General features: G+C 36.5%; 1 protein-coding gene across 2 annotated transcripts in view; it reads right to left on the reverse strand.

The window, feature by feature from the left end:
* Positions 1 to 15054, reverse strand: part of Sap-r (prosaposin) — a 155841-nt gene that overhangs the window by 36779 nt on the left and 104008 nt on the right. For both annotated transcript variants that reach the window (XM_090378066.1, XM_090378065.1), the window contains 3 exons: positions 12039 to 12195; positions 9571 to 9674; positions 4256 to 4418 (listed from right to left, as the gene is read on the reverse strand). In XM_090378066.1, the coding sequence (XP_090234192.1) occupies positions 4256 to 4418; positions 9571 to 9674; positions 12039 to 12195 (424 nt within the window). The remainder of the gene's footprint in view (positions 1 to 4255; positions 4419 to 9570; positions 9675 to 12038; positions 12196 to 15054) is intronic.

Genomic DNA, 15054 nt, shown 5'->3' on the forward strand with positions numbered 1-15054 from the left:
ATGAATCAGGCCGTAAGAGAGTGACTATGCCTTCCCAGGATCGATAATTGAAACGCTATGCCTTCGTAATTGCCATGCTGGTGCTTCTGATCTAAAACTGGACTTTGAGATGGCCTCTGGTGCTGAAATAAGTGCACAAACTATCCAAAGATGGCTTTCAGAATGTGGTCTGCATGCCTATCGGCCCAAGAAGAAGCATTGTTGACCCAACAAATGAGGAAGAAGAGACTTGCTTGGGCTAAAATGCATGTTTCATGGACAAAAGAGCAATGGACTCTGTCATCTTTTCTGACGAATCTAAATTCAACCTGCATGGCTTGGATGGGAAGCAATATGTCAGAAGACGAAAATTGGAGGCATACAATCCTGACTGCATAACACTAACTGTAAAGTTCCATGCCGGTCAGATGGTCTGGGGATACATAATAAGCAAAAGGGTGGGGCAAATTAAGTTTAACGGAACGGTGAATGCAGAAACCTACACTGCTATCTTGGAGGAGTGCCCGAAACTCATTATTAGGGAATCGCCAAAACTGGATCTTTCAAGATGACTCAGCACCTTGCCACACAGCAAAATTGATAAGTTTTATGCTATTTAGATTTAATGATGAGTTTGTCTTGTTTCACAAGGCTTAAAACATACTTACACCGATGTTTTCCCTCTTTTTTTTCTCCCTTAAGGTGCAGTCATCCCTCAGAAATGCTGGCATTAGTGTTGGACTGGCCTGGCAACAGTCCAGATTTGAACCCTATTGAAAATTGCTGGGACATAATGTTGTCTAAAATTGCTCAGCAGAAGCCAAAGAGCAAGGTTCAGTTGTAGGAGAGAAGATGTATATCCAGAAATTGATTAACTCTGTGCGAGATCATTGCAAGGCTGTAATTGCAGCTCGAGGAGTATCAACAAAAATATTGAGGACTTGTTTTGCCGATTTACAGTACATAATACTACTATGTTAACTTGTCATTTCAGTTTGTACGTGTAAATACAATAAAATGTACATTTGGTTGTCATGATTGCTATTTGCATGATTTCTCATATTTCCATTAATTACACATTTTACCCTTTGGGAAGATATTTATGGCAATTATGTATATCAGGTGGAGTCTTGTTATTGGATTTTATTCACAAAGATATATATCTCTTCGAACATTTCTGCAACCCACAATGCAGCGCAAACCACGTTACTTGCAAAATTCACAAGTGATGCTGTTGTTTTTTTTGTCCGCCATTGTAATTTTACTAGGTGACAATGCCATATATTTAATTCTAATTGTATTTGTTGTAAGCAATCAAAAAATAGTTTTCTCCCAAAACCATGGTTGCTAACTCCTTGTGATGACTATACCCATTGTATACTTTAAAGTAAAGTTGGTAAAATCTTTAAAACAATTAAAAAGTAACTACTCTGCCATATTTGGATTTATACATGTAGAATCAGAATTCAACTAATTCTTTAATTTATATTATGAGAATAATCCAAATTTTGACTGTGCTTTATTTTTGTTTAAAGAGATCAACAACAATATGGTGAAACTATTTTTGTGGCAAGTTGCAGCAGTGCTGTTCTCAGTATTGCTGCAACTTGCCCCAAAACTTATTTTCATGTGATTACATGCCAGCCTCTGCACACTAGACAGTTTTTTCCTTAACTGTATACTCTGGTATGCTGCAAGACCAGGAAAAACTCAGTTTGAGTGCATTCATTCTTTAAGTGTGCTACTAATAGTGTTTAGTGTCCCAGCCTTTTGTCATTTGAGCCACATTTAGTGTTTCATGTACTTGAGTGACAAGTTTGGGAATACTACACCAGACAATTTAAAAAAAAAAAAAAAAAAACCACTGAACACTGGCATATGGAATAGCATTGCATTATCGAAAAGTTCTACTAAGAGAATGTAAAATCCACTGAATCTACACAGGTACATGCACAGTGAGACACTATGAGGTACAAATGCGTATGGCCGGTGCAAGTTTTCAGTAGGTTACAAAGAAGTTGCCAGTGATACTGCAACTAAGTGTTTGAGACATAGAAAGAATTATTTGACCACCAGCTGTTCAAGAAGTGTGTGCAAGATACAAAACCATTAAGCATACACCCAGAAGACACTGAACATTGTGTCTTGATGAATTCTTCATTCATCAAATGGACAAAAAAACATTTTTCCATTTGACACAGGCCAGGAAAGTTGAGTATTTTCTGAATATTTCTAGTTAAATGTATCACTTAAGCTAAAATAAACTTTCTGATGATATGCATGGTTATTAATGGTGATATTGTACACAGGCCATAAATTTTAACATTAAATGCTATAGGAAAAAGATGGAATATTTATTAATTTTTTTTTAGATATATAAAGTTTAGTAATATTGCTAGTTAGTCTGCCAATAAAAATGAAATCTAATATTCATATAATTGAAATTCTAGTTATATTTTGCTTAAATATGTAATTTAATTAGCCATACTGCTTGACAGTCACTGCAAAATGATGCAGGCCTATTACAAAATAAAAAAAATTTTGTAAATTTTCCCACAATTCTCTTATCAAATGAAAGTGGAGCAACTCCTCCAGCCATCTCATTATATACCTCTAATAACTTTATTGCTGTTCACCTAATCTTGAAAATATAACCAATTGAGATGTGCCAACTACAGTTTACATTGCTATTATTTTACCTCTGGCAAAAAAATAATAAATAAATAAAAATATTTAAACAAGAGTAACAAAGAAGCAATACTGTTATATATAAATTTCCAAAACTCAAAGTATACGTGGCTTGGCTGAATAAAGTTTATCTTTTTATATTTAGTTAATGCTATCAATGTGAGAATTTTGAACTGATTGTTGTAAGTGTTTCAGAGGACAGTATCTGGAATAAAAATAGCTATCTAGTCTGGTGGTTATATTCAAAATACTGCCACCACTCACACAGTTGCTGATATAGTGAAATTTTTGATAAAATACATACATCGATGAGCCAAAACATTATGCAAATCGAAGCAACTGCAGGTGAACTATGGCGCAGGTCTGGACACAGTGTAAAAAACACCTGATACTGAGCTCTGTTAATCAGTGCTACTCTTGTTCTTCAAATGGGAAAGGCAGTGGACTTAAGCGAGTTTGACAAAGGCCAAATTGTAATGACTAGACAACTGGGTCAGAGCATATCCAAAACAGCACAGCTGGTTGGATGCTCACGGTCAGCCGTGGTTAGTACCTACCAAAAGTGGTCTGAGGAGGGAAAACCCACAAACCACCGGTGAGGTGTTGGACGACCATGGATAATCGATGCTCGAGGTGAGCTAAAGTTTTCGCGGATGGTACGTGGCAACAGAAGGGTAACTGTGGCGTAACTCGCCAGTAATTGGAATGCTGGTGATGGGAGTAATGTGTCACAACACAGTACATGGAACCCTGCTGAAAATGGGGCTGCGTAGATGCAGGCCGCTCTGAGTGCCCATGCTAACCACAGTTCACCAGCGACTACAATGGGCACGCGAGCATCGAAACTGGACTTTGAGTGATTTGAAGGTTGTCTGGTCCGATGAATCACATTTCCCGTTGCACTATGTGGACAGCCAGGTATGTGTGCGTCGTTTACCTGGGAAAGTGATGGCACCATGGGATGAAAACAAAACGGTGGCGGTGGTGTCTGCTTTGGGTAATGTTCTGCTGAGATACCCTGCATCCAGTCATCCATGTGCTGAGCACTCAGATGTCTACCACCTACCTAAACATCATTGCTGACCAGGTACACCCTTTCGTGGCAACGGTCTTCCCCTCTGGTGGGGCAGTCTTTCAGCAGGATAATGTGGCATGCCACAGTGCCCAGATTGTTCAAGACTGGTTCGCAGAACAAGAGGAAGACTTCCAGGTATTGCCCTGGCCTCCAAATTTCACAGACATCGAGCATCTGTGGTTTGTGTTGGAACAGCAACTCCGATCTGTGGTGTCTCAACCACGGACCTTACAGGAGTTAAATGATCTGTTGGTTACATGTTGGTACCAGATACCACAAGACACATTTAGAAATCTTGTAGCATCCATGCCTCACTGGGTATGAGCTGTTTTGGCCACACATGGAGAACCAACATCATATTAAGTAGGTGGTCATAATGTTTTGGCTCATCGGTGTATAACAATGTATCGGTGTAAACTTTAACAATGGCAACTGAATTAACAAAAAAATATAAATGAATGCATGCAGATTAAAAAAAGAAAAGTTAAAAAATTTGCTAAACAAAATACTTACATGAACAGATTCCAAGCAAAGTACACAACTGATCAAAATCCACCTCTTGAACTACAAAGTCAATGACAATTTTTGAATATTCATTCACTAAGTTTTGACACTGGCTGGACATTGATTGTGGCAAATGTGTGCATACTTTATCAAGGGCCAACCGTATTGCTTCCTAGAAAGAAATTTAATAAATGGATATCTTCTTTGAGTTACAATGAGATATTAACAAGAAAAATATGTAGCATTCAAACTGAAAGTAATTATTTTCAATTTAGGGAGTTCTGCCAAAGGATAACAACTGAATGATAATCTAACATCAATTTGCCCATCCCCAACAACATAGCTTCCTGGAGCAGATTGTGGCAGTGATCGTCAGCTACTCCACATAGTTCTCAAGCTGAAGCTGCAAAAGATCATGAATAACGTTTTCCCTAGACGATTGGATGAAGAAAATATTCCAAACGATTATATGCTTAAAACAGGCAATTGTTTTTAAGCTCTATTAGAACTAGATGACAATATGCTGCCTGAGGAAATGTGGGAAAATACAAAAAGTATTATTAAGGATTCAGCAAATAGATACATTAGAGAAAGGTCAAAGATCAGGAAGCCTTAGATTACAGAAGCCACTTAAACTTATTGAACAGAGAAGAACTGCAAAAGCCCAGGGTGTACAAAGAAACAAGTATCAGGAACTAAGCAAAGTCATCAAGTGCTGTTTAAGCCAGGACAAACACTATTATATCAATTGAAAGCGTAAAGAAATCGAATACCACAACAAATGAAACAACATTAAAAAGATAAAAGATGTAATTAAGTCCTTAAGACAAAAGTAAATTAAATTTTCTGTTTATACTCTGGCACGACAACCAAGTCAGTAGAGTTTACAATAAATCGTCAATACAAATATTTATCATATTTAGTAGTCACAGGCTTGAACCCCGGTTCACTCAAAGAAAACGCATGCTATGCACTTTCGCTCCTGACCACTCGGCTATGTCAAGTTCTGACCAAAACTTAATGTAATTAAGGACTCCAAAGGGGAAATTTTAACAGAGGAGAACACAATCAAAGGGAGGTGGAAAGAATACTGTGAGCAGCTCTTCAGAGCACCTGCTGGCACTAATGATCTGCCACCCCCTTTTCAAGAGTGTGAACATGAACCAGTTCCACTGAAGGAAGAAGTCTAAAAAGCCATCAGAGAACTAATGTGTGGCAAGTCACCTGGAATTGGTGAAATCTAGCAGAATCGATTAAAGTTACAGGTGTTAAGGAGGCCCAGTTTTCATTAAATGATTGTAAAAATTTTGATGCCAGTCCTGGTATACTTTAACTATGGCGGCTCTCAAACACCTCACCAATTCAGCCGTTTTGGAAATAGAGACACCAGCTCATCTAGTACCCACAATCTGTCCTTTATCAGTCTGATAAATCTTTCATTTTACCCATCACGCTCAGATTTTACTACCTACTGAACCACTGACACCTAATCTATGCTATGTAGGTTGACTAACTCCGCACTCACGTACCTCACATGGTCAACGGGTCGCATTCAGTTTTCATAGGGGTGGTCATAATTCAATGATCACTCAGTGTATACTTGCTGGCCAAAATATTAAAAACCTTGTCTTAGATGCATGGGCAGAACTAGGTATTTTCACAACCAGAGCAAACACAAATATGCCCTGAATAAATTCAGTATACAGTAGTACCTTGGTTTGCGAGCATAATTTGTTTCGGAAACTTCCTTGTAATCCAAAACACTCATATCAAAGCGAATTTTCCCATAAGAAATAATGGAAACCCAGATGATTCGTTCCAAAACTCAAAAATATTCATATGAAAATGATTAATACAAAATACATATATACCTTTTAATATTAAAATTTAATATACATAAAGCAATCGAATTTATTAATTATTGGGTAGGATGATTTTCACCGTCACTAACGGAATCACTGCTATCTGTTGACTCTTTCTTTTTGTGTGACTTTAACAAGGAACCTATCCAATGACACTTGCTTTTGCCTCCTTTTGAGGATTTCACGGAACTATGCCATCGTATTGTCATTAAACAGATTCATTGCTCGCACTGCCACAGCCTTACTCGGGTGGCCCTTTTCTACAAAATTTTGCGCTGTTTCCCACACCTCCCTAATCTCATTTGAAGAGAGGGATGTCTTAGTTTTTTTCTCCTCCTCAGACGAGATCTCCTCCATAACCTCTTGCTGTTGATCATGATGCAGCTCCATCAGTTCGTCAGTGGTAAAGTCCTGGCCATGTTCCCTACCAGCTCTTGAATGTCATCCTTATTCACCTCCAGTCCCCTGGTCTTCCCCAAGACACAATTTCGTCAACAACTGGCAGCTCCTGTTCATGAGCAAACCCCTTGACGCAATCAGACCACAGTTTTCTCCAAGCAGAATTGAGGGTTCTTTTGGTGACTCCATCCCAGGCTTTATCGATGATCTTGAGGCAGTTTACGATGTGGAAATGATTTTTCCAAAACTCTCGGGTTGCTTCGGTTACCTCGAAGCATCGCTGAAATAGTGCCTTGATGTAAAGATTTTTAAAGTTTGAAATGACCTGCTGATCCATGGGCTGGAGTAATGGAGTAGTGTTAGGAGGAAGGAACTTGACCTTAATGAACTAATTCTTCCAGTACGTCATCCTCAAGGCCTGGAGGATGAGCAGGAGCATTATCCATAACCAGCAAGACTTTGAGTGGTAGTTTTTTTTCTAAAAAGGTATTTCTTCACCGCAGGACCAAAGACCTTGTTGATCCACTCAACGAACAAGATACGAGTGACCCAAGCCTTGCTGTTGGACCTCCACATAACGTTTAACTGGCTCTTTTGCACCTTACATTTCTTGAAGGCGCGTGGGTTCTCAGAATGATACACAAGCAGGGGCTTGACTTTGAAATCTCCACTTGCATTAGCACACAGCAAGAAGATGAGACAGTCTTTCATGTGCTTGTGACTGAGCATTGCATTCTCTTCTGCTGTAATGTAGGTCCTCTTTGGCATCTTTTTCCAAAAAAGCCCATCTCATCGCAATTAAAAACTTGCTGCAGCAGGTAACACTCGGAAACCATGAGTTTCTAGAACCCTGCAACGAATGCCTCAGCTGCCTTAGCATCCGAACTCTCAGCCTCTCCGTGCCTCAACACTAGGGATGCCACTTCTCCTATTAAAGTTATCAATCCATCCCCTGTTTGCCTTGAAGCCTTCTTCGTTTTCTGTAGACTTACTTGACAATTTACTTACGAGGTCAGCATACAAGGCCTTCCCTTCTCACAGATCAAGTTCTCGGTCACAGTATCACCTGCTAGTTGCTTCTCGTTTATCCACACCAAAAGCAACTTTTCTACATCTTCCAGAATACGTGGCCGTTGCTTTGATACTCTCGTGACTCCTTTTGCTACATCTAGCCCCCTTTAACACTATGCAAATCGTTGGCATAGACTTCTTATAAAATCTTGCGATGGCGGCCACTTACATTCCTTGTTCGTGCTTCCCAATTATCTCCTTCTTACCGCCTTCCTTTTCAACCCTTTTCTTCATTGGGACCATTATCGTAGTACAGTTAATAAAGAACAGTCACAACATTTGGACACAAAATAAAAAAATGCTTTAAGCACATACACGTGTGTCACAACGCTAGCACGAATGTTGACTATATGAATGAGGTATGCCGACTGAGACCGAGCATGCGAGATGATTACCCACAATGCCAAAATATTGTGATCACATGACGCTCGGCAGACAAAGCGTATAGTTAATAGTGTACTCTTATTGCAAGACCTCGCGCCTTTATGAAGTTAAAATTTATTAAAATTTTTTGCTCGTTTTGCAAAACACTCGCAATCCAAGGTATCACTAATTTAAAATATGAAAACATAATTAAGTGGCACATAGAGTTTTATATTATTAATATTTACTTAAGCTGTAATAATCAAACTAAAAGTAAAGCAACCAAGTTTAAAAGGCTTTCTGACATTTATTTTGTTATGTTTTTAGGAGCATTAGCAACTAAGGCCATATTCCTCTGGGGATATGCGGTGGTCATTCCCTGACCTTTCCGCATCTTCCGTATTTGGTGGTGATGAGCTCGAACCCCGGCCTAATCAAGAAGCGTGTGCTACGCACTGCTGCTTCTTCCCACCTGGCTATGGAGGCGCCCCTGACATTTATTGTAACTTGTAGAAAATTATAAAATAAAATATACACATAACCACAGTTGCAATTCATCTCTTTACCACCTTCGCGTACCTTGCATGGGTATTTGATATTTGGCTGGGTGCTCAAGCACCCACACAAAATCAATACACCTTTGTCCCACCCCAGTCATGGGTCTGCTTAGACTGAGTGCAAGATATATCCAAACTAATGATACTATGGAAGTATCTTGCAATAGATGCCACCAGTAACCAGAACGTTGCACCATATCCACAGCATCTAGTGGTCAGAGCAGTTTTCTTAGTAACAGTTGTATGCTGATTTATCTGGATTAATGTTAAGGCCAAGAAGAAGCAGCAACTAAAAGAATCCAATCATTTATAAAAGTTTACTCTGTAACTGAATATGTCACATACCCCTTCCTTCCTTTCAATAACTGAATGTGTTAATACAAACATCCATACACACCCCCACCCCTCCTCCCGAGCAGAGTGCTCCATATTTTTTATTTTTTTTATTTTTTCAGGAGCATTAGCAACTAAGGCCATATTGCTCTGGGGATATGCAGTGGTCATTCCCTGACCTTTCCGCATCCTCCATATTTGGTGGTCACCTGCTTGAACACTGGTCTAATAAAGAAGCATGTGCTATGTGCTGCTGCTCCTGCCCACGGAAGCGCCTCTCCATATGTTGTAAAACACTATAGTAGCTATTCCCTCTGAGAGAAACATGTTTTGCCATGTTTGTCTGATTTAAAAATCATGTTTTTTAATCTATATGAGGGAAAGGGAATGCAATCACACCTGGTATATCAAGATTTCACTAAATGTTCTTATTATTTTCCATCCAAACTGAATTGCTATCCCATTTTTTCAAATACTACATCAATGTAGTATTTAATATTATCTGAAAGCTCTTAATGTTTCTAGTTTATTCAAGTCCACTGTAATTCTTTAACAAACTTTAATACACAAACAGGAATAACTGTATATCATTAGTTAAATCAGGATTTCATATTATCCTGTATAATGGTTACAAATGGTTGAATACTACAGCTGCCCAAAAAAAAAAAAAAAAACCCAAGAAAACCAGAATTGCAAACAATAACAAGAAAAAAATATCTTTGAAAACCAAAGCACTCACCTCAGTCTTATTATCTTTCAATTCATTTTGCAGATATTCCATTGCTTGCTGACAAACATCACATTCAATCGGACTTGATTTTCGTTTCAAGGGCCTTGCAGCACCTACACATAAGGAATACTTCTCAGATTTCTAATAATCAGCCTTTAAAAATACCATTTAAAAAATATATACATTCTGTCTGAGAGCAGAAGCTCATCAGATGTAATTTAATACACTCAGGAGCGGAGCTTTTCAAATGAATTTTGACATTGGTAAAAATAAATGAAAGTTTCTTGCATCTTCTAACAGTTAATAAAATGAAATTCACAAAAATAGTACAGCTTAAGTAAATAAGATAGGAGAAAAAAAAAAAAAAAAAATTTAACTGTACGTTTAATTCTTTAATAACATCAGTTTTTCCAATATAAACTCTAGCTTCTAAGGATAATACAGCAAAAGGGGTATATGTTCTTCTACTGTTATTGTGTTCTAAAAAATATGCATATAACATTTACTCCAAACCATGATTATCCTAAACAGAGACAATCCTATAATTATTCATATAATTTTTAAAAACACATTAGTTCTATGTAATATTCCAATTAGTAATGCTTTGAGAGGCATGTTAAAAATAAAACTTGCTAACAATGATAATAGATCAAGCATTTTATTTGTGTTTGTATCTGGCGCCTCCGTAGCCAGGTGGGAAGGAGCAGCAGTGCGTAGCACACGCTTCTTGATTAGACCAGGGTTCGAGCCCGTCACCACCAAATAGGGAGCATGCGGAAAGGTCAGGGAATGACCACCGCACCGGAGCAATATGGCCTTAGTTGCTAATGCTCCTAAAAACCAAACCGTAAATTGTGTTTGTATCAAAAATTGAAGATCAGGGTCATCTTTCCACATGGGCCCCAAAAATTAAAACTTTCAGTTTTTGACCAGTATCAACTTAAACAAGCCTTAAGGATTTTAAGTGTCGGATCTACTATTGTAGAAGGATGACATTGTTGAGGATGCTATCTTGTTCAGACCATCTAGTTTTAATTATTGGTTTCATATCCTTTCTCATTATGAAAATTTTTGCCACCACTTTGCATTTTGCATGCAGTATATCACCTTTATATGTTATGTTTTGATTCCTCCGACAACAGATTTGTAAGATACAAGATGCGGCTAAACTTAAACGAGAATCACTGCTTACCAACACCTTACTGCTGTGCATGTCATCAATGTTCATATCACATTGTAGCTTGTTTTTTCATGTAAAGATTAGTTTTTGTTTTGTCGCAATCAGTTAAGTTTTGATTGAACTGTGCTTCTTTTCCCTTCAACGGAAAAATGAGCGATTGTAATTTAGAGCAAAAAACTGTTATTAAATTTTTAGTGAAACTCAGTCAAAATGGTGCACAAAAACTGAGTCAGCCAGATGTGTGTGAATGGTGCAAACAGTCCAGGGAGGGATGGGATGATGTCCACAACAAGAAGACAGCTAACCTCAATGAGAGATGAGAATGTTGAAAAAATTCAAGAGATTGTGCATCAAGACCATCAGATTTCAACTAATCACAAAACAATTCATGCTCAACTGCTTTTGACAGAGCAGTGTGTGAGCAAATGGTTCACAATAAGAGTTTTTAACAAAAATATCAACATTGGAGCACCTGCCTTATTCTTCAAATCTTTTATTCTTTAGATCTTTTGAGGTGGATCTTAATTTTCTGGAACAGAAACTTAAAAGGAAAATGCAATTAAGTGCAGCAATTAAAGGCAGTATCTTTGAGGATTTCTGCTGCTGTTTTAGATCCTGGGAATCGCAAATGGAGTGCTACATAGATGCAACTGGAGAGTACTCCAAAGGGGATAAATATTGAAATTGTTGTATTTAAAAAATTTTTCTTCTTAGCTGCACCTTGTATTCTGTCCTTGGAATTGACAGCACATGTTGCTTTCTAAATATACCAAGTGTGTTGTGTTCAGTTTTCTACAGTAACCAAATTTTCAAGTCTGTCTTACATTAGCAACAGTAGTACTGTTAACCCTGAAAATAACAAGTTTTGGGTACTTTTGCAATAGCAAGTGAAGTTAAGGTTGTTCTTGCTTTACTAACCAATGAACTATGAAAATCAATAAGAAAAATATGAAGCCTTACTTTTGGATAAATATAGTATTTATTTATTTATTGGGTTCCTGAAATTACTTAACAATTATACTGATCTTTGCAAATAAATCACATTTTAAGTCTATGATCTGATCAATAATTGATGTATCTTTTCAACACTTCATAAAACAAACCATAATCAAAATGTTCTCTCAAACTGGCTAGATGACACTTCTGAGCAATGTTGGCAATTATTCAGAAACAAAAATGGTAGAATGTGGAAAAAAATAAAAATAATACCTTGGGGAGTTTTGAATAATGCAAAAACAGCAGCTCATATGCAACTATATTTAAAAGAAAAAACTAAAAATGAAAAAATAAATAGTACCTGGGCATATCCGAAGTTCAGAGCATATATTATTTAACTGTTGGGTTGCAATTTCAATGACAAGATCAGCATAGTCACTGACCAACTGATTACACTGTTGTGATAAAGATTGTGGTACTAACTTGCAAAGTTTGTCCAGTGCCTTCTCCAGAGCTTGCTATAAATAAATAATTTATTTATAATTCTTTAAATGATATTTTATATATCAATAAAAAATAAAATTCTTTTAGTATATTCTATTTACCTCAGAAGACACATAAATTGTGTTAATTCTGTATTTAAGTTTAATATAGTTAGAAAGGACATATTTTTTCTTAACAAATATTAAGAATATTTCTTTATTAATAAAGTAGGGCACTCTTTCTCACATATAGTAACTTAATTTATTGGATGAAAAGCACAGAATTATCCTAAAAGCAAATCTCTAAACAATTCCAAATACTAAAATTAACTTTGTCTGAGCTGTTTGTTGAATTCCATTCTCAGAGTAAGGGAAATTTCTAATACAGTGCATTACAACATCAATACAAGTCAAATAAGGAACTGCTGAGATGCTACTTGTTACACTGGGCAAAATTAAATGTGCATGTAATAGCATAAGGCAGGGGGTCGGCAACCTGTGGCTCACAAGCCGCATGCAGCTCTTTGAACATGTAACTGCGGCTCTAACTTTTAGCCCACATGACCAGAGCGGCACACAGTGGCCATGGGTGGCAAAGAGTTGAATATAACATTAGTCAGTGCAAGCTGCATACACTTCTCAGTTTAGTTTGCCTGTGCATTGTCAGCATTAAAAAAAAAATTAATGATTATTTATTAATAAATAATATTTCAAAAAATATATATATATATTTTAATAAAAAACCTTCCCGCTATTCCATTTCTTAAATTTTTTTTTTTTTTTTTTTTTAATTAGATCAACAATGGCTCTTCACTCAAAAAAGGTTGTTAACCCCTGGTATAAGGCAACAAATTAACTATTAAGCTAATAGTCTGCAGCCTGAATGGTAGGTCTAGGCTTTTGTATTAATTTTGGATGTGATGTCATATCCTGAATATGTTTCTTGTGGCTTATTGTATTAGAGCTAATCCTGATTAAGTGGGCTAGTACTTCCTGGATGTGAGGCATTTGAGGTTGATATGTTTTGTTTCTCAAATTATACTGCTGACTCTTATCCATTATTTCTTGAGGTGTTGGAACTTCTTGTTTGCCTGACTGTTGGTTGAACATAACATGTTAGGCTCTGGTGGCTATACTAGTTATTAAGGTCTCTTGGCCTCTTATTTATACAGTTTAATTTGGTTCCCTCACGCAAACAACGGAGGTTCCAACAACTTGGCACAAAAACAAAATCATCAGCACATCAAAGAAGTAGGAATAGGTTGACTTGAAGAGCTTCACAGCAGAAAGTACCAGCCAACACAATTAGGATTAGCTTCATGTACCATATGTCACAAGACACCATTAATGGCATGATATAATGGTATGGTATCTCTGGACAGCATAACAGTCCAGGACATGATGTCCCAGGATAACCCATAAATGTGCCATTAAGAGCTTAACAACTAATCTTGTTACCTTGTTCAACGACATAAGCAATAGTTTCGATTAGGGTGACAAGTAGCATCTAGTTAGCTCCTAAGCCAATTTGCATTAATGTTGTAGAATAAATTAGTTTAGAGATCATGCTTAGGTCAAATTCCAGAATTCCACAAAGAATTCTGAACCATAGCCAATAGTGTTTGAAAATGGTGCACAGGGTTTGTTTTTTTGTAAAATTCTATGCTTTTGATCCAATAAACTTACATATGAAAGGCATTTACTATTTTATTAGTACCATGTTCTATACCAAACAGCTAACTACAATTGTATTAAACTTGGATACTATTAAATAAATTTGACCAGACAATTCTCAAATAACTCAGATGAGATCCACTTATAACTCAGACTCTGAAAAGATCTGAGTTATAAGAAAACCTTGGGATAAATCACAGGGTAATTTTCTTATTAAAATTAGAACAAAATTAAAGCTAACCATCTTATGGTATGAAGTGCTTTTTTCCCCCCACCTGATCCTCTCACTTAGCACTGCTATAAAGAATTGTTAAAATGCCAAGGGATAATGTGTTATATATTTCAAGCTTCCTTTTGCACTTGTCAGTTTCTTAATATCAGGTATTTCTTCTTTCACAGTGTCTGGAAGGTTCTCACACTGAAATTGACAGAACTTGTATTGTAAAAAATCTATTTCTTTATCTTCAGTGATATTAAAATATGGTAGAAACTTGTCCATAAAAAAAAAAAAAAAAAAAAAAAAATTCAAAACTGAAAAAGGTGCACTGCCAATTTTTTTTTTGCTACTTCAGCATTTTACAAGTACAGCTCATCCTGATATAACACATCTTATAATGCACAATAAGTTAAGCACATTTAGTTGAAACCTTGTTTGCCATTATGTGCATAAAAATTCAAATTTAAGCAAAAAAAAAAAAAAAACACCCATGCACTGGCTAGTGTAATTTCAGTTTGTGGTTGTCTGTGAGCATGTTGCATATTTTGATTTGTTATATATATATATATATATATAAAATGTAAAAATTTATATAAAGTTCTTATGTACTTATTATTACTACCCTTACAAAAGAGCCTTAAAAAAATAAAAGATAATTCATGTATTTTATTTCAATAAATTTTTATTTAACCTTTGTTTCAGTATGTTATTTACTAATCACTTCATAACATGACTTGATAAAACAGACTAGAGCAGCAAAACAATATTGTAAATATTATTATTAGCAATATTATTAGCAAGCTAATATCAACAATATTAGCAAGGCACATGATGCAAGAAATCAAGCTTATATAGCATCATCCGAAAAAAAAAAAAAAAAAAACCTTCTCATTTCACCCATCCACTCACTCCAAAATGTTTCTCTAGTTCTGCCTTGAATCTGTTTAAGCTATCAACTTCTACAATGACAGATGGAACTTTGCTCCAGCAATCAACCACATGCT

Source organism: Mastigoproctus giganteus, chromosome 7, assembly GCF_048544385.1.
Source record: "Mastigoproctus giganteus isolate SK-2022 chromosome 7, ASM4854438v1, whole genome shotgun sequence".
Lineage (NCBI taxonomy): Eukaryota > Metazoa > Arthropoda > Arachnida > Uropygi > Thelyphonidae > Mastigoproctus > Mastigoproctus giganteus.